Source organism: Polypterus senegalus, chromosome 1 (assembly GCF_016835505.1).
Source record: "Polypterus senegalus isolate Bchr_013 chromosome 1, ASM1683550v1, whole genome shotgun sequence".
NCBI classification, from domain to species: Eukaryota; Metazoa; Chordata; class Cladistia; order Polypteriformes; family Polypteridae; genus Polypterus; species Polypterus senegalus.
In genome coordinates, this window is record NC_053154.1 from 228720612 (window position 1) to 228748205 (window position 27594).

The 27594-nt window shown below is 36.9% G+C and overlaps 1 protein-coding gene across 4 annotated transcripts in view; it reads right to left on the reverse strand.

The window, feature by feature from the left end:
• Window positions 1-27594, reverse strand: part of LOC120539674 (disintegrin and metalloproteinase domain-containing protein 12) — a 568760-nt gene that overhangs the window by 126201 nt on the left and 414965 nt on the right. For all 4 annotated transcript variants that reach the window (XM_039770006.1, XM_039770016.1, XM_039770034.1 and 1 more), the window contains one exon: window positions 1150-1298. In XM_039770006.1, coding sequence (XP_039625940.1) covers window positions 1150-1298 — 149 coding nt within the window. The remainder of the gene's footprint in view (window positions 1-1149; window positions 1299-27594) is intronic.

A 27594-nucleotide genomic window follows, 5' to 3' on the forward strand; every position in this document is an offset into this window, starting at 1 on the left:
GGAGGGCCCAGCAGCAGTAACATCAGGGTGACCTCGACTCTTGGGTTTCCATTCACAAAACACAAGGAATGGGGGTGTATTTAAAATAAATAGCATAACAATATTAACAATAATACAAAAACATATAAAAATACTTGAAACACAACAACAAAAAGAAACTAAACACAATCCAAGGAATAAACTCTGGCTGTAATGCAACAGCCTCTGTCTTTGTTTATCATTGCATGGTATTTTACTGCTCACAATAATACTGGGCACTTCAACGTGTCCATAATAGCAATATTTATTTGTTTAAAGCACAAAAAATGTTAAAAAATAAACAAAGCTTGCATTCATCTCTATTGACTTATCAAACTTATTATTTTAGGTATGTTTACAAGCCTAAAATTTTACACCGTTTGCCTTGCTCTCTCTCTCAGGGGTGGGGGTCGATTTGTTCTTAACTTAATTTTACCTTTTGTAAAAATTAATTGATTTTTATGGAATGATTGCAATAAAATTAATAAAAAAAAAAAAACCAAAGCTACAAAATTGTGTGAAAAAACAGGGAAAAGTAGCCATATATTTGTGTCTGTATGCGCAGTTTTCCTTCTTCTTTCCAAGCAAGTAGATTAGACATATTTGACATACGTAAGTTGGCACACAAGTCAATGTCACCTATGATTGACTGTTGCCCTGCCCAATATTTGTTCCTGCCTTGTGCCTGATGAGTTTGAGACCTTGAACTGGTCAAGAGTGTTCAACTCAATAATAAAAATTTTGAACTGCAAGCAATGAGATGTAAAAGAGGTAAAAGAAAATAATTGCAGTATGCAATGATACAGTACGTATACGATATGCAAAAATCAGAGTGCCTTCAAATTATTCATGTAGAGAACTACAGACACATGAATTTCTAAGTAGTGTAGCAGAGAGTATGACTTTAGGGAACTTCAAAACTTGACTCAAGGTTATTTTAGAGAAATAAATGCCTTGTTTTCTTCAAAATTACTCTAATGGTTTAACCGAAGAATATTAAAAATAGAACAAGTGTTAGTTTGACAGACTATTAAGCCAAAGATAACAGAGGAAGGAGACAACTAATCATTTTTAAGTTGATGCTTAAAGATTTTCAAAGTATTTTTGGTCCTGTAAGACATTTGAACTTACCCAGTAGAGGGAGCCATGATGCATCCTCCTTTATTTGGAGTTGCCCGGCAGCTGCATCCTCTTTCAGGGGTGTCATGGTTCATACCAAAGTTGTGTCCCAATTCATGTGCAAGTGTTACTGCTGCACCTAGAGGATTATCTGAGTGATCCTACAAAAGAAAAAGCCTGCGGAATCAGAAGTTTTCCATGACGTAAGGTATCTGTTTATACAAATACATATCAGTAGAGTGTTGTACCATGTTAGCCATAGATTGATACAGGAGAAAGTAGGGTGAAATTACACCTTTTATTGGCTAACTAAATAGATTACAAATGCAAACTTTCGAGGCAGCTAAGGCCCCTTCATCAGGCAAGGTGTAACAAAGAAACTGAAAAATACTCTAGCTTATATTGGGACAGCAAAGTGATTTTTTTCTTTCATCTTAACAACATTTTTGTTGAAATGTTAGCAAAATGAATACACCCGAGATGAATTAACCCTGAAAGAAGAGAACAATGAACTAATAAAATGTAGAGATAAGATAACCATCACTAGAGAAAGTCCTGTAAGGTTTTTTGAAGTGCATTGTCTGTAAGATGGGCCACTGATTTGGTCAGCTGGTCAATTAGTCTGTTAGTCCACATATCTGGTCATAAAACTCTTGTCTCTATTCAGACCATTTTGTGGAGTGTTGAATTTAAGCATAAGTTTGTATTCCCATTCTCTCCGCTCCTGTTGAAATTATCCATAAGCACAGACCCTTTATGCTGTGGCCATTACTGTTAAAGTGTGCTGCCACTGGAAGATCAATACTGTTCTGATTAATATCATATCTATGTTGGCGCAGTGTCTTATCAGTTTCCCCTACATACAGTCCAATGGTGGGGCACCTTATGCACATGATTAGGTAGACCACATTAGCAGATTTGCATGTGAACGGACCCTTTATTTTATGCTCCTGCTGGCAATGTGGTATAACTACCTGATCTGTCGTGTAGATATGTGCACATGTGCCACACCTATTCTGTAGGCAGGGAGATGTGCCACTTGCTGCCAAGCCACACATAGAGTTTTGGACAATCAGTTGTTTGATGTTTAGCCCCTGTTGTTGGAGAAAGGCTATGGCTGATGCAGGTAGATGCATTCCTGTTATCCTGAATTATAGACTACCTGACTGGCAGACTATGGTCATACTGTATATAGCACACAGAACCTTCAGGGGAAAGTATTCACTTATCTTCATCTTTTCGGTCCAATGCTGAGTGATGTCATTATTTAGAAGTTCTCTGAAGATACAGCATTAGTGGGGTGTATCATGAAGGACAGGACAGAACGTTGTCGAATAATGCAAACAAACTCTACTGCAGCTCAGCATTGAAAAGAAAAAGGAGATGGTGGTGGAATTCTGGAGAACTAGGGCTCCTCTATCTTGTATTACTATTGATGAAGAGACTGTGGAGATGGTGAGAACCTATAATTAGCTGGGAACCTATCTAAACAAAAGGCCGGAGTGGACTATCAACACTGAAACTCTGCTCAAGAAGAGTCAGATTTCTCTCTATATTTTGATCAATCTGTTGTCCTATGACACAGATGTTTTATTAATATGATGTAGAAAGTGCAATTTGTTATATGGTAGTTTGACAAGGCATTGGTGTCACTGCAGACAAGGCCAATAAAAAATAAGATGATAAGGAACGCTGGAACTATAATGGGTTTCATTTTAGACTCTCTAGGTAACAGCTGTTTCAAAAAGGACACTTACAAAATGATCTATCTATCTATCTATCTATCTATTTATCTATCTAAGGTAAGACAGCAGAGGAGGTTACTTGCTATGAGAATCTGTCATTAGAGGTGTACATTTTCTTGGGTTGTAAATTCACACTGGATTGCCTTAAATTTCCATGTTCATATACTCACTTCCTCCATTCAATTATAATATGGACTTTTTACAGAATTATACTTGAAAACTGACACATTCCTTCAAGGAATGTGTATGTAATATGTAATTCCAACAATCTTCCATACATTCATAGATCTTTGAAAAGTCTAGCTTTGAACAGTGTTAAATATCCTTCACATTCAACAACACACATTGCTTGCAACCAAGTGGCAAGAACTCAGGCGTGTATTTAGTTTTAATCACATTAAGGTTTAATAAGTTTAGTGCAAATGTTTTAACATAGGCAGACTAGTAGCGCAGTTAGCATTCCTGACTCATGGCACCCTCGTCTGTATGGGGTTTGTACGTTCTCCCTGTACATGTCACTTGATTTCATACAACTTTTGTGCTTAACCTCTCCGTTAACATGTGTGCCTGATGTTACTGGCAGCAGCTGGCAAGATCTTTTGAATACTGGAAATACATCAGAATTAATTCTCACCTACCAAAAAACATTTACTCCTTCGTGTGCTGTGAGGTAAATAGCTTTAATTTCCTTTTTTAAGCTCCAACATGAGCCTCTGAGCATTTGAGGTATGAACACTAGCTAATGTGGCACCAGGTCACACTGTATCAACATATCTGTAGTAAATAAATGGATTAAAACTAAACGGATAATTTATTTATGTTACTGTTAGTGCATTTCACATAGCACACTCTTTTCTGCTTGGCTATATGATTGTGCCCTGCAAAAGGCCGATGTACTATCCATCACATTTGCTTCTTGCTCTTCACCTAATGCTGCTGTGATAATCACGGACTCCTATGTTACCATAAACAGCAGATTAAATTTATCCCTCAGTATATGCAGGACTAAATGTATACTTATGACCTTTGTTCAGTTCTTGTCACTTAAATGCATGCTATGCAGTCCTTATTCTGCCCCTCAATATCTATCACAAGATATCTGGATAACTCAATAATTACTGTGAAATAACATAATACTTTTATAAAATAACACAATTCTTTTGTGAAATACCAAAATACATACTAGATAGTTTCTAATAGTTTCAAAGCCTCTGATATGAAAAATTATATAAACCCTGCCTCTTGTGCAGCTATATATTAATGTAGCTCTTGTGGGCTTCACTCTACCCATTTTGCCTAATGGAGGGGTATTGTGATGGATGGTACACATGGATGGGTGTCCTGGCTGGGATGGGGCAAGGTTTCTTACCTGAACATAAGGCCAGCCCTTCAAAGGCACAAGAAAAAGGGTAAAGATCATCCTGCCTCAGCCAGAACACAGGCAGAAGATGACAGCGTGTCACTGGGTGCACTGACATCTTGGTAGGGTTGGACTGAAGAACGATACCCATCTGGGAGGCCAGTGTGGTAAAAGGACAGGGAGAGACAACCTGGCACAGCTACATGCTCCCCCAACATGCTTGGTGGCAACCTTCCTGGCGACACCACCTGTGTGAAAACCCGGAAGACATGCTGGGAACTGTAGTCCCATAGGGCAGCCTTGTCGATTTCCATGGGTGCCACCAGCGGGTGCTGCAGGGATTCCTACTTCCTACTTTCTGAGCCTTTAGTTGGACCTGGATGTGCTTCCATCAGGCTATGCCCTTGCACCAGAAGAACTCCCGGGTCCAAAATAATAGAAGCCGGTCAACATCATCCAGGCAAGCTGGAGTAGGGAGACAAAGGTCATCTGGAGGAGGAGAAGGGGAAGGGGAAGGGGAAGAGGATTGTGTCTGTGTTTATAATTGCAAGAAACCTTTTGTAAGGTATATTTAAACCTGGGACGTACAGTGGTGTGAAAAACTATTTGCCCCCTTCCTGATTTCTTATTCTTTTGCATGTTTGTCACACAAAATGTTTCTGATCATCAAACACATTTAACCATTAGTCAAATATAACACAAGTAAACACAAAATGCAGTTTTTAAATGATGGTTTTTATTATTTAGGGAGAAAAAAATCCAAAAGAATAAGAAATCAGGAAGGGGGCAAATAGTTTTTCACACCACTGTATGTTGTGGTGGTTGTGTATGAGGTTTAGGGGGCTGCAACGCCCCTTACTAGTCACAGCAGTTTATCTTGCAGAAGAAGATCTAATTTTCTTGTTGGAAAACTAAAATATTTTAAAATTATTGCTTCAGGTAATCAAATAGTCACTGATCATGAAACGGTTGTGCCCAGTGCATGGTTCTGCCTTATATTCTTGATTAGGAGGATCATTTTAAAAAGCATTAAAATGTAAGGAACTTTATCTATCCACTAATTTTCTTAAATTTTCTTCCCTCGTACAATGATGAGAGTTAATATAACATAAAAATAAATAAAAATTATACCTTAGAAAACCCTTTTATTTTCAGCTTCTTTATGATAGCTTATTACAACTGGTTTGGCTCTCATATGAACTTATGGAGATTTTTTTCTGATTCTGTAGATTTCTCACAAAGTTAGATTTAGTCAGATATAAATTAAAAGTTTATGGGTCTATATGGATTTGACAGCAGATAGAATGTGCCTTGTAACCACATATTGTTGCCTAGTAATACTATGGTGTCAGCTTTGTGCACAAGGAATTACAAAGAAACAAATGCAGTCTTAACGGCAGGTGCAAGTGCCTGTTTTTAATATGTTGTATTGACAATAGTTATTTAAAAATCATTATTCAAATTCTTGGGAACCCACAAGTTAGAGAACCTTTCCTGGTCTGAGAACACCACAGCAATGTTCAAAAAAGTGCAACAGAGAGTGCTCAGGAAAAACAACTTGTAGCAAAAAACATTGGTGGATTTTTATTATTCAACCATCGAGAACATCCAGGCACACTGTAACATAGTATGGTATGCTGGATGCACAGGAACAGATAAGAAGGCTCTCCAGCGAGTCATCAACACAGCTCAAAAAAATCATAGACTGCCTGCTGTCTGCCCTCCATGGAAGTCATTGCCCGCTATCGCTATCTCACCAGATCCACAAATATTATTAATAATTCTTCACACCCTGGTCATCATCTGCTTGAACTGTTGCCGTCTGGTCGGCATTATAGATCTTTGAAAGTACGGACTGATAGATTCAGAAACAGTTTCTTTCCAATGCCCATAAATACATTGAACAAAAATAAGCAAATTAAGGCGGTTTAAATTATTTTTTTTTAATTAGTGCTGGGAAACAGACTCATACATACTACTGCTGCTGCTCTCATATAGCTACTTCCCAGTGGAATGGTATTATTTTACTGTATTACTATTAGTTGTTATTTATCTCATTTATTTTTACCTGTATTTTTTCCTGATTGTATTATGTGTCGTACCACTGGCTGTGTTTCATGAAAAGTGGTGTCATTTTTGCTTTTTGTACCCAACTGGACAGGCGCTCGTAATTTAGTTGTAATTATTTTACAATGACAATACAGGCTTTCAATTAAAAAAAAAATCTTCCTTGTTAAGTAGGACAGAACCTTATCTTGAAATTAGTGTGGATAATGCCAGGCCTGGTAGAGGACAGCAGGGTCACTAGATTGTCCACATACAAAAGCATTCAGAGCACCTGTCCATTGGATATGACATATTCACCAAAGATATAAGGTTTGTAATGTATACATTGATAGGAAATTCTGTTCTATACCATTAGAAAGAGGTTTGATGGAAGAAGAAGTAAATACTGTAATTAACAATGAAAACTTTAGAACACTTGCATATTTGGTTTCACCATGACCATCTCCATTCACAGTCACGGTGGGACACTGCCCCTAACTCTGTTCCATTTTATTTTCATTATTGTTTTCTTTCTCAAAGTTATTTGTTTCTACCAGTTTGCATTTAGTGTTAATTAGTTTCTTTCAGGGTTGTATTATTTTCCATTGTCTTCTTTTTTTAAAAAAAAAATTGCTTTGTAACAGTATAAAATATGTCATTATTATCATGTATCAAGATACTGTAAGCCTTGGGTAAAGGTAACAGTCAAATATACACAAACAGCAAATACTTACACATTGTCCTTAAATTTACTTGCACTGTTTTGTTTGATTAAGAGGTACTTGTGTACTAAACGGACGGATGGCATGACAAAGGAAAACAAAAGTGTTTTGATGAATTCATAACATATTTATTGGGATAACAAAAAATATAGAAATTTACAGAAATTGGAATATTATAGAAATACATACGTACTATTGTTTTGATGAATTCATAACATATTTATTGGGATACAAAAAAAAATTTGAGAAAATTTAAGGTTTCCCCCTACCTATTCTAGTGTTGGGCTCCATGGGAGAGCTTTCACTGCCGTCCGTTTAGTACACAAGTACCCATTAAGACTTCTGAGGACGTTTTGAGAACAACAGGTCACTCAGTCCACAAGGAACTGTTCTAATTCTGTCTACTACATTGCTCGTTAACTTATTCCATATATCTGTTGTTCCCTTTCTGAGGAAAAAAAATAGCGCAAAAATTAACCTTTAAACATGTTTCCTTTTGTTGTCCCACTTTATTTTTTGAAGAACTAATGTGTAACAACCGTTATCCACCCTAAACGGTGGTAAGGAAAATATCAGGTAAGCTGATATGTATTTTCTATTAAATAAAATGAAGTTTTGTATTTAATACTTTCTTATTATGGCACCAATGAGTGGAAATGTGGTTGGAAAGGTCGGTAAGAATTTCACTGTACTCTGTGCATGTGACAGTACTACTACTGCTACTAACAGTCTTAATCTCTCGTTTTTCTAACTGTTTAATATTGTTAATTTCACCCATTGATATCAAGCATATGGGCGCAGTGCCTCCTAACCATGCAGTTATGCTGCCATTAGGGGAGTCACCTGAGGCTGACCTGTTTCAGGACTTTTATAGCCTCAGTCTAATTGCTGGATCACTGAGTACTTTTCTCCTGGTTTGTGGTTTCCCTTCACTTACTAAGTCTATTCTTACTAGTTAAGTCTCCCTTGTGACAAGAGTTTTGCTAATTGTGAGGGTTTTGCCATTTGTTAATACAACTATTGTTTCATCTTTTGACAGTAGTAATTACAGAACTCTGACTTGCTTGGTTTAACTTTTAATCCATTCAGACTTTCAGGGTAATTATTGTTTGACTGAAAAGGTATTTTTATTTTTTCTCAATATTTCAAAGGTACCTTTTCTTTCTGTTTTATTTGAATATATGCCGTATATTTGAATGGTTAAGATTAATTGACTGCAGGTAACATCAGTACAGTACATTTTCTAATTCTGGTGTAGCACATAAGCTAAACAATAACAAAATCTGATCACTCATATACAATATTTTGAACACAACACAACAGACTTCTAGAAATAATCAATTAATGTGAAACTGACCAGATTGACTTCAAATAAGTAAAAAAAAAATGCAAAAAACAGACAAATTTGAACAATGCTTCCTTATTGAATTTCAGCATACACCATTAGTAACACAACGTCCCCTGTCTTAACTCTCTAACACTCCTGTTCTTGCCATGCGCTGCTTGATTATCTCCATAATAATTTCTTCCATTAATTTACCTGTGATGTACATTAAGCTTACTGGCCTGAGTCAAAAGAGACAGTCAAGACGGGACAATACTAAAACCTTTTTTTAGTGTCCTCTAAACTATTCAAGATGTAGTCAGGGTCAAGCGAATAAAAAAAAAAAAAATAGCCAAATAAACATATTTAAAACTTGAAAAAATGTTAATATAAATCCAAGTCAGAAAACCAGAAAAAACAGAAAGTCAAAATCAAAACTTAAACTGAATTTTTATAAAATCATTAAATATAAAGGACAGGTTGTATCCCAAAACTAGCTGAGTTTATCGCTCCATCATCTTAAATCTACTTGATGTGATGACATCACACAATACAATGTTCACCACATACTGGCGTTGCTGCTGTTACTAATACAGAAGATTACTACATTCATAAATATGTGTAACACCATTAACAAGACAAGTTCCAATAAAATGGTGCCATGACATCTCAATGTTACAAACATAAAAAATGTTAACCAGCAACACATACAAAACAGAAATGATGGATGCACACATATACCTAACTGAGATTTGTAACAATCTGGACCTATCTTGATAAGTTTATGCTTACTCTAATTTTGGTAGAATTGTTGGGAATGTTAAACAGAAAGTCTTTTATTACACTATTGAAATGCAATCTTGGCTAAAACCTCAGTAAAGGACAGCTTGTACTCTGTGGGTGATACACATGATACAGTATATCAGTCAGGAGCAGCTTACGGCTTGAGGGTAACAGGTGTTTTTGATTTCTAAGATTGATACATCTTTAAAAATAATATTTAAAAACAAACATTTCAGAGGAGCAATAATTCATTCTTGCCTTCCAGTAGATTCTTTTGCTGAACATTGCTATATATCTGCAAACCTTCTGGGAACAGCTGAAATAAGAAATATGCATTTACCTGTAGATGGGGTTTTTCTATTCTCTTTCTGTTTTTGACCCCATCTACCCTCCTCTACCTTTTCAAAAAGCCCAAATCATAAAACTTCTTTAAATCAGAACCCTAATGACCATCGTACTCGTTCTTTTTGCACCTGCCTTGTATGCCTGTACCTGCACGTGCCTGTCGGTCAGATTAAAGTAGCTAGCAATGGTTCATGGGAGAAATGACAAAAGCCATTCTCACACACATTATAAGTCTTCATTTATTCTCTTTTATGTTTAAGCCACTCTCCTTACAAATCTGAGAAATTTGAACAGATGCACAAAAAATGTTGTGTCTGACTTTGGAAATTTATTATTCTACTTTATAAAGAGAGGCATGCAGTTTTTATTGTAATACATACAATTTCCACTCATTTTCAGCAGCCATATGATTTTTGCCAATTATCTGCACCATAGCATTCCTTATGCTGTTAAAATAAGTGTGAAATTCAAATCCATCGACGTGATGCCACCAACAAAAGGAATACAGTCTACAAATGCAAGGGAGACCTAACTAGAAGCTAAAAAAGGTTTAGTTTAAAAGGTAAACCAGCTGTGATGATTTCCTGGAACGTAGGTGCAAAGGATTAGCGAACATCTGAATTGAATTATACTGATGTTCTTACAGGGGCTTGTCTTTGCAGCTGTGCCAAGGAATAATAATTAACATCTTATATGTGAAGCACACAGTTAGAAGCTAATAAAATTGACTGACTCTTGCATTTCTTTTTGGATACAGCTGTCAGGGAAAATTAACCCGCTTGTAAAAAAGACTTTGAAAACGATTTACAGAATAAACAAGTTAACGCTATAAAGGCTTTTAAAAAGACAGTTTAAAATGCTTGTCCATGCTCTGATAATGTCTTCTCTTTAAAATCGTTCATTGAGAGATTCATCCATTTTTAGAGGTTTAATTATTTTGATTAATTGTACTTGAATCAAGTGTAAATTTTCTTCTATTTATCCACCTTAATAAAAGTGTCCGCGTGTCTGTTAGTACAGATCAATGAATTTAGCCAAAGCGTTATTCACAGCGTTCACCTTTGGTCATCGAATTATTTACTAATAATTTGGCTAGATTAGGAGAATTTTTTTTTTTTTTTACCAGTGCCCCATAATGCTTTGTGAGGCCAGCACGACATCCCCTGGAGCAGAAACAGGCAGCACTGGATGGAACCGCCCCCAGGGTATATAATGATGATCGTTTGCATTACAGATTCTGTGGGACGAGTTATCTGTGCATGTAGCCAAATCTTCAAGATTCATGTCAATATAAGAGCAGGAGGCGCACACCCTATGCATGCATAATTATTAGCTGTGTGGCGTGGTGGGAGTGAAAACAAACCTTTAAGGAACCTCACACTTCCACCCCAAATACAGGAGACTCCATGAAATAATAATAATAATAATTATTATTATTACTATTAATATTTACAAGACATTTGTAAACATTCTATCAAAAAGATAGAATAAAAAGTGAAAAGTATCAGCATAGTTTGGAGAGCCTTCAGAATGACTTCATAAAACAGACAAAGTCCCCAGCTTCAATCATAACACACCACTTTGAATTTTCTGCCTAACCTTTTTGACTACGATTTCAGCATTGCCGCTTTGTTTTGACAAAATATATGATATGTTCTTTTTTTTTTTGATTTCTTAGAGGCACAGTGGTGCAGTGGTTGGCATTGCTGCCGCACAACTCGGGTCCCCTTTTTGGCCACAATAATCGGTCCAGTATAGTTGCCATATGTTTCCCTAGCCCTCAGGGACACTTTAAAGATGATTTCACCACTATAGTCCTATCATATCTAGTTCAGTTAGTCCTTCACCAATTGACTTCAGTGCATTTCACCAAGTTCGGCAATATTTGTACAAACACGCAAACATTTCCGTAATTTCTCTGAACTTGAAGTGAAGTGAACACTGTAGAATTCACTCATCACTAGTGTCTGTATGTCCATCCAGTTGGTTTGCCTCTATTACTTCAACTGATGGTGCATCATAAACATTTGTATTAATAAAACACACTGCATTTATCATTCCAACAGAAGGCACATAACAAACATTAACATTACTTTTACAAATCCTTTAACAAAAGGCATACAACAGAGACATATGCATTGCATTTGTCATTGACACAGATGGTACATCACAAACATTTGTAGTAATGCATTTTACTAATACAGATGTTTGTGATGGGCAGCATGGTGACACAGTGGTTAGTGCTGCTGCCTCGCAGTTAGGAGACCTGGGTTCGTCTCCCTGCGTGGAGTTTGCATGTTCTCCCCGTGTCTGTGTGGGTTTCCTCCCACAGTCCAAAGACAGGTGCATTGGCGATTCTAAATTGTCCCTAGTGTGTGCCCTGTGGTGGGCTGGCGCCCTGCCCGGGGTTTGTTTCCTGCCTTGTGCCCTATGTTGGCTGGGATTGGCTCCAGCAGACCCCCATGACCCTGTAGTTAGGATATAGCGGGTTGGATAATGGATGGATGGATGTTTGTGATGCAACATCTGTTGGAAAGACAAGTGCAATGCATTTTATTACTACATGCATTACAAAATACATTACAACAGATGGTGCACTGCAAATATTAACACTGAGGTCTAGATAGATAGATAGATAGATACTTTATTAATCCCAAGGGGAAATTCACATAATCCAGCAGCAGTATACTGATACAAAGAAACAATATTAAATTAAATAGTAATAAAAATGAAAAAAATTAAAATAAAATTAATGTTAGCATTTACTTCCCCAGGTGGAATTGAAGAGTTGCATAGTGTGGGGGAGGAACGATCTCCTCAGTCTGTCAGTGGAGCAGGAGTCTACGTTGACTATTTAGATTTCAACCCATCTTAATTGTGTAAAACAGCTAGAGCAATATACTGAAACAATGTCATGAAAAAAAGCTGCATTGAGCAGGAATACCACCACCTCCTCACTGAAGAAAAGTGACTGTAGCCCCCAGAACCTAAAGGAACATTCTCCTAGACTAATTTTCGCCAGGAGGGAATCCATCTGAGGAGCCAGTGATGTGGACTTTGTACATTGATATTACAAGTGGCCTGAAAATGGTAAAATAATTCGAAGGAGAATATAACAGAAGGTGGTATGACAGAACAGTGGACAACATTGCTACATCATGGATCCACTATCACAAATTTGAATCCTGGCTTGGTCAGCATCTTTGTGAGTTTCTTTCAGGGTACTCCAGTCTTCCTCCTGTAGCCCAAATTCATTCGTGTTAGGTCTACTGGCAATTCTAAAATGGCCCAGTGGGGTGTGCATATGTGCTTTCTAACTTCCTGTTGAGGACTGGCTCATTCGTTATGGCTGAAGCAAATCCCTGCAACGCTGAATTGGCACTAATGGTTTTGACCATGCGGTGTTATGTTCTGTTACCGAGACAACAATGTGAGGAAGTAATGCTACATCTTCCCCTATTACAGGAGCATTTCTTTAGGTCAGCTGGCTAATTCATGTATATTTCTACTCTGCATCTTAATTAGAATTTTGTATTTGATTTGATTGTTCTATGGTTGGTTATGTATTGTGTCAGAAATGGCAGCATTTTACTATGGATGTCATAATTAATTAGGGGAGGTGTATTAGAGTGAAAGACAACCTGTTACATCAAGTGGTTTGGCCATTCCACAATGCCATATTTAAAATATGTGACTATAGTTTCTTGAACTACAATAGTGTCCCATTTCTTTGTTTAAAGTGCTGTAAAACATTGCAAATCTCATAGCTTCAGTGTTTTCTTTTTATTTTAACTAACTTTAAATAAAAAATTAATTTTCACAGGCCCAAGTACAGCAATAGCATAAAGTTACTGTATACTGTCAGTGGCATGTTAATGTCTCTTCATGAATCCAGTGCTCAAGTAATTATTTTGTTAGGCTTAATTAATGAAGTAGTTAAGCTGTTATGGCAGTTACTGACATAACTGGACGTCGTTTTCTGTAATACTGTTCTCTCATACTTATATTCACTCTGTACAGAAATGCAACAATAATAATCTGTCATTAAAATCTGTAGTTACACATTGTGTCCCTCAGGAGTCAGTACTCAGGCCATTGCTATTTACACTTTATATGCTATTAATGGGAGGAACAGTTAGAAAACATAATGATCACCTGAATGGAGATCAAACTCCGCTATATTACTCTGCAAATACAGAAACCACATGACAGCACTGGCCCTGGAACTCCACTCTTTTCTAGATCTTTTTACACAAAATACCTTTTAGTAAGTCCATAATGTACGAGGGTAAATTAAAAAGTAAAGGCAATTTGAAAATATATAGAAGCGGGCACAATACAACACATTCACAATGGCTTATGGTTAGTTCAAACATGGTTCAAAGTTGAAGCTACGGTCAAACAGACATGGATGCTTCTCTGTAGGATTGCACCAGTGTTGAACAATGTGATTTAGTGAGATTTCTTTGGGCAGAGGGAGTGAAACCAACTGAAATTCACCAAAGCATGATGGCTATGGAGACAGTAAGCAGTTTGGGTACCCATCTTGCACATAGTTTACAGCACTCCAAGTCATCATGCACTGTGTAATGTGCAGACCCATAGCTGGTATCCAAATGTGAAGCAACAGCAAGCAATCTAATATGTAGGTCTTCTCCGAAGAGGGCATTCTACATGTTGATGTGGGCTTATGTGCATAAGGTTGATGGTCAACCTGGTTGTGCGGCATAGGCTACACTTGTCCTTCCCACTTTAAACCTTTCATAAACTTTTCATTAAAGCATATTGTTTTCACTTCTGTACTGAGCCAACATCCTTCACTGAATTACAGCAGGTTTCACTCTTTCTGCCCAAACAAATCTCACTACTCTGCATTGTTCAACAAGTGTGCAATCCTAGAGCAGAATGTCCATGTTTATTTGAACTTGACTTCAACTAGACTGACAGCAGAGAACTACACTGTGCATGTTCAAACTACCCATGAACAATTGCAAATGTGCTGTATTGCATCAGCTTCCATCTGTTGTGGCTACCACATAATTTTCGAATTGCCTTTACTTTTTGGTTTAACCCATTATATATAAGCAGGTCTGGTAAGTATCTGTGCAGGGACAAAGAGATGGTCCTCTGTTCCATGGACAGGATGGAATTCCTATTGCACCCCCTTGAATTTTCTGGGTCAACTATTAGAGGGACTCTGTTCTAGTACCCCAGCAAAGATTTTTAAGCAAGGCTGAGGAGTTTGTTATCTAAGAAATTACTACCCACCATCCTCTACCCTTTTTAAAAGCAGGTACCACCACCCTTGCCTCCCACTTCCCAGGCATTATTCCAGCCTTCTAAAGAACAATGAAGTCATGCATTAAACTTGACGCTCCCACAACATTTAGTATTTCTGGTCAGATCTCACCCAATTCTATGACTATGTAGCTTTTTAATCACTGCAGTAACCTCAGTCACAGAGACAGGTCCAACCCTGACCAGTACTTGTGGTATTGCCTCTGGCTGTGAAAAAGTAAATCCACCAGATTTACAATGTCTTCACGATGTACTTTTCCCATCATTCAATAATATCTCCTACTGAGGTCAACATTTTTACACCCTTGTTAAGAATCAGGCCATATATCTCCGTGATTCCTTGTGTAAGTGGTGATTTCTCCCAATAGCAGTGTAGAATCAGCGGAAGGTATCCTTTTAAGCAGTGAATTGTTATGTCTAAGAAGAATTAATACTCTGAGTAGCCATTCAGTGAATACATGAAAAGAACAGAAGTTTTCCTGTCTGTAACTCAAAGTTGTAATGACTTGTGAGTATCTCCTATTCAGATCAACTCCAGAATATGAGAGTGACCATCTTTGACAAAGAAATTTGGTTCCTGAACCAATGCTGGGAGCCTGACTGTATCTACTTGGTATTCTTCAACCTTCCTCATCAGTCCAGGCTCCTTCCCTGACAGAGAAATTAATTTCCAAGTCCCATGAGCCAGTTTCCATTGCCAAAATTTAGTATGTGTCTATCTGTCCCAATCGAATGTGTAAATTGAATGGCAGTTGAGCTCATGTTGTGGGTGTACAAGTCTTTTTTTTGTTTGTGGTGTGGGTCCCCTGGCCACCAGACACTCACCAGTGAATACTAATCCCATGCCTAGCTCCAGAAATGAGTCTTGATAACCCTTTTGAGCACTGAAGCACACAAGCCCCCCTTTATTGCCAAAGTCCAAGTTCTCAAAGTGGGACTTCTTGAATCAGTTGATAATATTTCAAAGTAACATTTGAGTGCTGAATTTGACTTCATAGTCATATTTTACTTCAGAAAAAGATTGCACGCACATATTTATTAAGCCTTACCAAAAAGACAATAAACGAAAATGAAACAGGATTGGGAGATGGGCAAAATAAGAAACAGACTGATATGCCATTCAAGACTTTTAATGAATTTAGCCAGAAGAAACAGTTTAGTACCCAGAAATCAGGCCTATCATGTATTAAACCCAAAACAGTATTCAAAAGTAATTTCTTAAATTATTGGAGCACATTTTTTTTTTAAACTGAGAGACAAATGTAAAAGTAAATACACACCAACTTGTAGATTTGTAAATATTTGCAAACTCAGATTTATCAATGGTTTATCAATCATCACATAAGTGGTGCCATGCTACATAGACCCCAAAGACACACCCCTAACAGCTGTCTGTTGCTACAAAACTACAGCTGTGTTAAATGGCAGAGACCATAACAAAATAAGATGGTAAATAAAATGATTTTTAAAAATAAAACAATTAAGACATTAACTATTTGAGTGCTGAATATTTTTTCGGCCGGTGTCAGGAATGGGCCACCAGAACTAAAGGTGGATCTGGAGAGAGAGCGAAATGAACACACAAAGCAAAATACTCCGTAGACAACTTTTTGCATATTTTTGCCTTTTTATATACAGTATACTGTATATAGGCTATTCCTAGAATTTACTTGCTTGTTGTTTGATGTTAACAAAAAATATGTTCCCAGATTTTTCAACTTAGTAAGACAGACACTTTTAGGTAAGGCAGTTATTTCAGATAAGGAAGATAAAGTTTCAAGGTAAGGATTGCTATACTCACTAATCATGGTGCCTAAGAAAGTCTATATATTGTAAGCTGCTTAGCACATACAAGTAGGAATTGCACTCTACTTTGTACATCTGACAGTAATGACCCTTTAAACCTAGAAATATAATTGAATGGTGCACTTAAAAATCACATGCTAATTTTAATGGCAGAAAATGTGTTACATGTCTCATTTCAAGTTCAGTTCTGAAGATAATGGCATCAGGGTCCTTTATAAATTGGATTAATTCTACAATAGCAGCCCACAAAATCTTCACAGTAGACTGAACATTATAACATGAAAAACTACGAAATAAAGAAAGACATGTTTGGCAACGTAAATCACGACGTTAACACAAGGCCTACATTTTTGATAATATATGATTGTGTAACATACTCTTCACTGCAAAATCCGATAGCACATAATCCATCAGCATCATAAAAAGATACTGACGTAATTTCACCTTTGATTTCCCAGGGATAATTCTGTGGTTTTGATTTGAATAACACCCTGACATTATCTGATTTTAACAAACACTTAACACTTAACAAACACATTTTTAATATTTTACTGGCAAATTTGTTATGCTAGGAAAAGTATTTTAAGTTTCTTTAATCTGAGAATGGTTCCTTACACAAGCTGCTAAAATCTCTGCCTATGTGAATTTTGAATCTTGTTTAACTAGTGATGGTTTTGGGCACTTTCAAGTTAAAATATAGTTTTAACCAACCATAACTAGTTAAGAACCAGTCCAAGCACACTCATCAAGCAGTACTTCTATAAAGACTAACATAAAATTACATTTAAAAAAATCTAATTCAGTGTCCAAAGGACAGCGGCCTATCTCAGCAACACTGGCATAAGGCAGGAAATAGCTTTAAACAGGAGGGGCTGTTAATCAAAGGGTCCACTCATATATAAATACACCCACTCAACATGGGGGCTTATTAGTCAGTTTAAATTTACTGTATTTACATCTTTGTAGTGAAAACCAGATAGCAATAAAAATCAGTGTACCTGAAGACAATTACCAATTAATTAATTAATTAATTAATTACAATCTCCAGGCGGAGGAGTAGCTTCAGTGACAGACTGAGGAGATCATTCCTCCCCCACACTATGCGACTCTTCAGTTCCACCCGGGGGAGTAAATGCTAACATTCATTTTATTTTTATTTTTTTCATTTTTATTTCTATTTAATTTAATATTGTTTCTTTGTATAAGTATACTGCCGCTGGAATATGTGAATTTCCCCTTAAGGGATTAATAAAGTATCTATCTATCTATCTATCTATCTATGAACCCAGGACACTAGATTCTCTCTTTTTAAAAATAAAATTGAAAAATGTATTTTTTCAGGAAATGGCTATTTCTTGTTATTTTATGGCAAGAAACAGCATATCCTTTATGTTTTTTTCTCAAGATTTTACATATCTGCTTAAGTAATGTCAGCAACGCCATCAACATTGTAAAAAGACAGCAATGCAGCAAAATACAGCACACTGAACAAATCCCACAAGCAGCTTAATCAGCAGCTGGGTGTTTAGCTGAATGGGTTAGAAGTTGCAGCCTATAATTCTCAGCATACTAAGTATGCCTTGCAGCTGTTTTCTCTCACATAGTACAGGTGCTTGGAGGAAAAGGTGCCTTGCTTACTAAGCAAAGAAAGCACATCTCTGCTGAGGGATCAATCGTCACTTAGTGGTAGTTGTTCATGCCATCATTATGCCTCAGAGAGGTACTGTAACATTACCAAAATCTGTACGATATTTAAGAATAAGGTAAACATAATATATATATCCATAATTGTATGGTATTCAGTTTAATTTATTTGTGTTATGTGACTTAAAGTACACTAATATACAAAGGTTTGTAGCTTCACTGTCATTTCAATAAGTCTGAAACATTTTTCTGTAAAATAAATGATAAATCATTATACACTTTTGCTGATTTTGTTCCATTTAACACACTTTTTCAATACCAGTTACAACTTACAAAAAAACTGAACCTCTGTAGAAATGGAACGTGTTTGTAACCTGAGGCCCATCTGTATCATTTATATAGATAATTGGATGGTAAGCTGACATTAGGTACTTGTAGTCAGTGTGTTGAATGCAGAACATATGGACATGCTTTTAATGATCTGAGTGACTTTGACAAGTGCAAAACTGTGGACTTATGAGTCAGTCAGAGCATTTCTGAAATGGCAAGGCTTTTGGGATTTCACTGTCAGCCATTTTGAGTATTTCCCAACAGTGGTCCAAGGAGGTAAAAATTATAATATGTAGTTGGGCAGTGTAGCCTCATTGATGGAAGAGGTAAACAAAGGCAATCCTAAATGGCAATTACCAATATGAGGGTTACTGTGGCACAAATCCCAAATAATTTTAATGATGGTAATAACATTAATGTGATATGACACATAGTGCTTTGAACCTTGCTGTGTAGGGGCACACAGGCAACACCTACCACTGCCACTCACACCACAATCTCTAACTTTACATACTTCGCTGCTTCAAAATTCCAGGAAGGCAAGGGTTTCTGAGAGTGTGGAACCACTGTGACTTCTATTATTAGGACTCAAATATATAGCTACTAAGGTCCAGCTGACCTTACATGTCTCTAAAGGGGTTTATGTCTCATGTCAAGAAAATGCTTGCATATTTTCACCTTGGCTCAAGATCCTCCTTTTATTTTCTGAGATACTTTTTCTACATTTAATTTGCTAAATTAATTTTTTAAACATTTCCTTTATTAGTTTTTTTAAACTGAAAGACTCAAATTGACTTATTTTTCAATTACATTTTTTGGAGCAGAGGGAAAATACAGGAAATATTTATTTTTCCTATAGTGTACATGGGATTAAATTGTGCCAGCATGATAAAAAGTGTCAGTGGTGTTAACTATTATTTATTAATTCCTAAATAACTCAACACAGCATAAATGTGGACTTTTTATTAGGCATTAGTGGAATATATTTATTATTAAAGGAAACTACTGCCCTGGAAACAATACAAACATGATGGCTGTGTTTCTTTAAAGAAGAATACAATAAGAATGGATGTTGTTAACAATTGTCTATTAGTCTAATTACATAGCGTTACATTGTTTCCAGAGCTTAATGTTTCTTTATTAATTGGTGAACCTAAGTACACATAACTGACAAAAAATATTTGTATTATTAGGATGACAGAACAGCATTAGTGCATTTCAACATAAATTCTTCAAGTGTATGGAATTGTACTAAAGGGATACATAATTTTTTTTCATGAGAAATTCTATCATTTGGCGCTTCTTATAGGCTGTGAAAAAAGTATCAGGCACCTCTCCAAATTTCAAATAAATGCTCTGTTGTAGATCTTGTGACCAAAATGGTTGTGATATACAGTATAGAGCTTATATTGTTGGTATTTTCTGCATCAGTGACACTTCTTCATTAAGGGTCAGTAGAGCACAGTCCCAACAAATGTTGTGTAAAATAATTAATAAGGTATTTGCCTTATTGTTGAAATGTTTATAACAACCTTCAGCTTTGAGTTCTTAAGCAATTTATTTTCCAATTTTCTACCAAATGCCAAAATTAATTTAGGGTTGTTATGATTAATCAATGTAATCGACTAAAAATGTTCATCAAATTATATAGTCTTAATTGACTAGTTGTCCCTGCCCCTACCCCACAGTGTGCATGGGCATGCAGAGACTCTCTGTACTGTTTTTGAGCAGACTGATCACAGAGGCAGCTGCACCACATTCAGTGGGAGAAGGTTTCTACAAATATCAGGCATAATGTTCCTCTCCGTGGAAGTATTTTCACCTGAAAACCTGGAGAAATTGGTTGTTCATTGTATAAAAAGATTGTGTTCCACAACAGCATAGCTCAATGCATGAAAACCTGCCAACAGACAACCCAGCAATATTGTAAGTAACCCACTTATACTTAGTTGTTCAACAATAGTTCTTTTAGTGTGAAGCTGGTTAACTAGAGAAATTCATGCAAGTGATTAGCAAAAAAAAGATTAATTTCCTGCTAAATGCACTTGTTATTTGACACCATTATTATTTGCCAGAAACTAAAGTAAAATAATGTTTCAGTAGTTAAACACGATAGACTAGTTTGTTGAATGCACTTGCTACTTTAGGTTTGGTCAGAGATGCATTTTGACTCTTTGCTGACTTATTTATGCTAGGGCCTGCAACTAGTGACTCTTATCTTTTACCTCATAGATCTGAAAGATAACTACCGTGGTGGTCTAAATTGAGAAGCAGTAAGATTCTATATAAAAATAGGTCAGCTTTATAAAGTTTTTTAGGCATTTTCTTCAATCATTAAACTGTAAATAAATCACAATCATCAAGTGGTCAGGCTGACTCAGTAAAATGTATTTTTTTAACCCAGCGCAGTTGACACAGTTGATCTAAACTGAAAGAAAGTTTGTGGCATAGCAACACGTACAGTAGCTAACTGTCTGTCCATAGTGGCGCTGCTTCTGGCAGTTGGCTTTTATGAAAAGAAGCACAATTTCTCCTGCAGTTTCAATTGTCAAATGCACAGACCATGCAACTCAGCAAAATCGTCGTTTTAGCATTTAAAGGGGTACGCACATCTTAAGTATAATGGTTCTGGGATCTTCCTATGTTCTCTCTTAAATCGGTGCAGACAGCCTAATTACCAGTGTTCTGGAAGAATTCTGCTGAATGTCTCTATAAGGCGTTCTTCGGGGTAAGCGTTTTCTCCTACTTCACTTTGCTTCCTATGTCTGAAACAATTATGAAGAGTTATTGAGTTATTTTTTTAAGCAGTAGGACTGTTCTGAATAGACCAATTTGTGTGTTGCACATAACCTTTTATCCAGGATTTCTGATGGATTATCAATGCACACTTATTGTTTGGGGGAACCAACTAATTATATCTATTAGTTGCTTTTAAAAAAATAAACTATTGCTGATGAACATCAAGAATTTTGAAATGAACAAAAACATTTGTCCTTGTGTGTGAGTTGTTTTAGCTGTGTTTTTCTAATTTTCTCATGTTTTCAAATTCTATATTCAAAATCATTCAATATTTAAATCACACATACAAATACCTACTTGAATTATTTGCTCAAATACAGTTGTAAGATTAAAAAGTTGATAAATTGTTTACAAAATAATTGATTGTGGCAGCCCTAATGAAATTAAATATTATGGAGGAAGCCACATGAGGACTGGTGTCCTGGGAAAAGCTGCATTGTGAATCCTACCTGGCCAGTATGCCCATATAGTTGGAGGACACGAGTAGACAAATTTTTACAGGACATTGTCTACCCAAGAACCCTGTTTGGCAGCCTCCCTGGGTTGCGATGTCACCACAGATTCCCACAGGGCATCTTGGGAATAGAAGTTCATCAGCTCAGCCCTGTTGGGTTCTATGGGTGCCGCTGGGAGGACTGGTGAGCTCTGCAGTGTCTGGCTCCAACTCCACCCAGAAGTGCTTCCAAGCTCCAGCTTTAGTACATCAGAAGTGCTTCCGGGTGTAATATAAAAAGAGCAGCCTTGCTTCAGTTGGAGAGCCAGAGTTGGGAGGAGGAGGACGAAGCTTGAGAGAGGAGCAGAGGAGGCTGAAAGAAGTCAAGGTGAGAGAGAATGAAAAGCAGAGTATTGCTGTGTGCTGTAATTGTGGTGTGGGAAACACTTGCTTTGGGAAGAGTTTCCCACAATACAAGAGCCTTTGTAAATAGTAAACTTGTGTCTGAGCCAATGTGTCGGGAGTTTAGGGAGCTGAAGCGCTCCCTATGGACCATAATATAAAAAAAAAATCATTCATGTAGTATCATTAGTACTGGGGTTTAAAGGTCATCATCTGCATTGCAATAAGAAATGGCTGTTGTTTTTGTGTTTAAACTGTGCATTTACATCTTCAGTTCAAGTTTTCCCAGTTGTACTTACTGTATATTAATACATGCTAGTGAGGAGGTATGGGAATCCTTTAATATATGGTTTAAGAGGTAGCCACAGAAAAAAAAACAAAGAAAGGAGATCAATATCAGGAATACATCATTCAAAAGGCATTACACAGTATTCTAATTTTCACTAACTGCTAAATCTGAAAAAGTCACTAAGGAAGCCTACGTATGCAGCTTTCACTTTGTGGTAAAGAAGCTAGCAGTATGATTCTCCAATTTTAAAGAGGCACAGAATCCAGTGCGAATATAAATGTACATATATGGAAAATTGTTTTTTCAATTGTTTGGTTGCCTCACATTAAATAGCAAACACCTGGCTGTACAGTAGTTAGCACTGCTACCAGATCTGCGGTGTGCTTTTCAAACTGAGCAGTAAGTGTTGTCTTCATGTTCAGTTATTTGGCTTTTCCTTTTTCATCTCAAAGCCATTTGTTTTTAAACGTGAGGTGCTGCCACTTCAATTTAGGTAGTTTATATCCATAGATTTTCATAAGCAATGGCTCTCACTTTAGTTGGTGTTTAAATCTATATGGCTGTTGTGGCACCAAGGGGCACTGCAGCCCCCCAAACATCCAACATAAACATGATCTGACACAAGTACTAAGCACAATCAGCTTTTTATTGTGGGAAACGCTACTGAAGCAATTGTTTCCCATGCCACAACCACAAATACAGTTTGCATATACAGCACTCTGCAACTCTCTACAACTGTCTCCTGTCCTCTGTCTCCTTCTTTCAACCTCCTCCACTCCACCAGTAAGCTTTGTCCTCCTCCTCCCGATTCAGTCTCCTGGAGTTATTTGTATCTCATTTAATGTAACACCCAGAAACACTTTCAGAGTCCCAAAACTGCAGCTCAGAAGCACTTCAGGTTAGGTTGGAGCCTGAGAAAGTAGTGCTCATCAAACCCCTCAGCACCTCTGGCTGCACCCGCGGAACCCAACAGGACTAAGAAGTCAGACTCCATTTCCCAAGATGTTATTTGGGAATCTGTGGCAATGCTGTAACCCAAGGGAAGTGCCATTTAGTGTCCCGGGGAGACAAAACCCTGTACTGGTTGTTTCCCCCATCCTTCCCGGCCGAGGGTGTCCTTGCCTGGTAAGGTTCCCGGCTGTCCCTCATACTATATTTTGTAAGTTGTTGACAGTGTCAAAGAGTATAATTATGATCTGATGCCAATTGAGACAGACCAGGCACCAGCATCTAATTGTTTGAATGATTTTTTTGTGACATGACACGTGCATACATTTACATATTCTATTAGCAAACAAAAAATGACAGATATTAGTAGTTAGCTATGTTAATATTTGCATTAGAGGAGTCTTCACACATATATTAGAATTCTGGGTCTGACCCTGTCACAATTTTTATACTACTATGCGGCATTCATTTGCTGCTAATGCTTTAGGGATGAGAACATTGTCATGTTGGAAGATTCCACTACCATTAGGAGAGAGGAAAAATTAGCACTACCAGAACTGTCTCCTTTGGGAAAAAAGTACATGGGCCATCAGATTTCTTGTTGTATGCGCTGTACATACAGTACACGTTGAAAGATGACTATCAGACAATCAGAGTTGGAGTAGTTATTTTAAAAAGTAATCAGATACAAATTACCAATTACTTATCTCATTATGTATCAGGATTACTTAACTCATTACTGCCTGGAAACTGTAATTACTTGACTTTTATATTAGTGCAAATGTATATCAACTGGGAAAAACAAGAATGACAGCCACCATTCAATATTTTAAAGAAGAACAACTAAATAGTTAATGTAAACATATAAAACATCAAGCAGTGTTATTAATGCCACAAAATGCATACTTAATGAGCAAAACCCTTAATAATTAAAAATAAAACAGACTTGACCACTCACCTATATCATATATTGCATTTGTAAAATAAAACACAAGAATGCCAGAACATTTATTGACTGAGAGAAGCCAGACTATGGCAATGTTTATTGTGTATATAGCGGGTTGGATAATGGATGGATGGATGGATAATAAATATGTCTCTGTGTGTCGCTCATGTCTTGGTGCCCTTTACACTATCACAAAAAGCTACTGGCAATTAAAAAGAAAGCATTTACATTTTGTAACTAACTACCTTACATTCAGAATATGTGAGGATAAGCCCATACATTTTCCAACTCATGATGCTAATAGCGCTTCCATTTGATTGAGTATCGAAAACTTTTTTTGCCTCTGTAAAACTAATTCCTTATGAGCTCTTTGAACCAGAAGCTGTACATCACAAGAAACAAAAATATGAATGTGGCTATCATATGTTTAATTATGAAAGTTCTTGGATACACACCAGTTTATTTTATGTAATGTCATGAAATAATACACATTGCCAGTACAGACTGGACCTGCATTAAAATATTGTGCATGTGTAGTGTGAGTCAAGCAGGGGACACGGTAGCCATAATTGCTCCCTCAAACAGTATGTGAAATGAAAAGCCTATGCTTCAAGGCATTTAAGACAGTTGCAAATTATTTGCTCTGAAACATGTGTAAAGTAAGTTAAGTCATCAACTCAAATGTGATTGCTGGTATTTAAAATGTAACGTTACCCTACTTCGTTACTGGGAAATGTACTGTAATTAGATAACAGTATTACCCCAAATTGTGCTAACCAATAACTTCTTCTACTGCTCAGGAGATAACTGTTTGTGTTCTTCACACCACTTCACCTGCAAAAGTGCATTTTTAAGGGCAAAACATGCCTTACAACTCTACTACAGTATTCATCTCTGAGAAGGTTTTGGTAGACTCACCTTGATAACATTTCTTGCTTCTGTCATACATAATGAATTGTAATTAAATGATCCAGAATTGCTTTTCTGATTTTTTGCACACCCAATATCAATTCCCAGACATCAGAGTCAAGAAGTTCTCATCCCTGCTGATTTCCGTTCTATTGATACATTAGTCACTGATCCTTGTCTTCTTTCTTAGAAAGTCAGGGCTGTGTGTGTGTTGGGGGGCTGTCAAAAGGCAGGGCCTGTTAAAGCCCATTGCGGCACTCCTTGTTTTATTTTTTGGATTATACAAAAATAAATTGTATTGTATTTTATCCTTTTGAAACATCAGCAAGCTGAACAAGCAATGTTACTCTGCTACTGCTAAAGGTGCCCTACAAATCAGCACTGCCTTATACACATTAAAGTTTCTATTTGAGGCAAAACAAACAAAATGATGAGTAGTTGGGTCTCGAAAGAATTGTTATACATAATATTAAGCATGATGAGATGGGATGGTGTTATTTTTCACATTTCTCACTGTTTCTACGTGATTTTTCTTCCAGGTACTCATATTTTCCTCTTATATCCCCAAACATGTGCAGGTTAGGTTTACTGGCAACTCCAAAAGAGGCTCTAGCCTGCAGCTCAGAATTAAATTAAGCAGGGTTGAGCATTTAATGTTATTCTCTGTATGTCAAATAGTAAATAATAACTGATATTTCACACCTTATGTTCAATGCATAGCAGTAAATATCTACAGTTTAATGTTATTTTTCTTAATCTTTTCCAAACAGCTTTGCAAAAGAAGCCTATCATCTTATATAATACGGTACCATGGCTGCTCATTTGTCTGTCCACGATTTTAAATCACTTGTAGCTCGCAAACCGTTTGACCTACTGATTTGAAATTCGGTACATATATACTACATGAGCTATACTGTCCGCTTTTGGGGTGATGGTTTTTATTGCTCATTTTATTTTTATTTTATTGTATTATAGAATTAACTCTCAGCCACGCGCAGCAGGGCAGCCGTGCAACACATGCATATGGGCGCCGTTCTCATCCCTACCACCTTTGCCGTCACTTCTTCTAATTCTTCCTATCTTAAATCATTCTTGAAACAGATTTAAGACTTAAGTGCCAACGTAAGTGAAAAATTAAAGAAAATGTATTAAGTAATTGCAACACAAACACTGACTTAATAAGTTTTAACGTGAAAAGATGCCGACGAAAGAAGAGAAGAAGCGGGCCGCTAGAGTGGAGAAAGGAAGAGCTGCTCCGGGAGCAGCAAGCGCATCAACCTCTGAGCAAACAAATGCTAAATATACAGAGAAAGAAGATGAAAACTATAAGTCAAGTGTATTCATTGCATGTTATCGTGCAGTGCACCGTTACAGGTTTTTAATAACTAGGCACATGATGATGACAATGAAAATGATGGTACTACTACTGCTCAAAAAAGCTTTTTGTTTTTCTCTACAAGATTTCAAATAAGCAGGAGTAAGGAGTCTTTTAAGCTGATTTGTGTTTCTATTAATTAAAAAGAAGTGATGTACTTTACTGTGGTGGGCTGGCGCCCTGCCCGGGGTTTGTTTCCTGACTTGCGCCCTGTGTTGGCTGGGATTGGCTCCAGCAGACCCCCGTGACCCTGTAGTTAGGCTATAGCAGCTTGGATAATGGCTGGATAGATGGATAATGTACTTTAATACATTCTTGCTTATCATGGCACTGAACAGTGGTGACACATTGCATGTTTGTTCGAAATGCACATAAGAATTTCACTGTACTCTGTCCATGTCAAAATACTAGTACTACTACTTCCAGGCCTGACTGGGCAAAAGGCAGGCACCAATCTTTAAAGCCCACACCTATATTCACAGTCACAAAGTGACAACTTAGAACTAGCCTAACACTCACATCTTGGATTGTTTGAAGGGAATACTGGAGTACCAGAAAGAACCTCAATATGGTTTCAGGGAGCATATACAAACTACACACAAGCTGGACACAGCATTCAAATGTAGGAGTCTGGATTCACAAGTCAGCAGCACTAGCCACTTTGCCTCACAGTAAAATACAAGAGCAGAATAAATCATAAAAAGACACAATCATTTCAAGTCTGTTATATGAAATGGTTAACAGCACAAAATCTTTTTACTTTTATCTTCCAAACTGTGACTTTGTATATTGTCCTTTCATCAACAAACTAAATTACTGCCATCTGCACCGAGGGGATAAGCATCTGGAAACAAGCTGTAAACTTGGCAGTCATCAAAAAAAAAATGATAAGTACTTTTTGGTTTTTAAGTGCATATTCAGGATATTAACGTAAGTGTAAAACTACTTTTTGT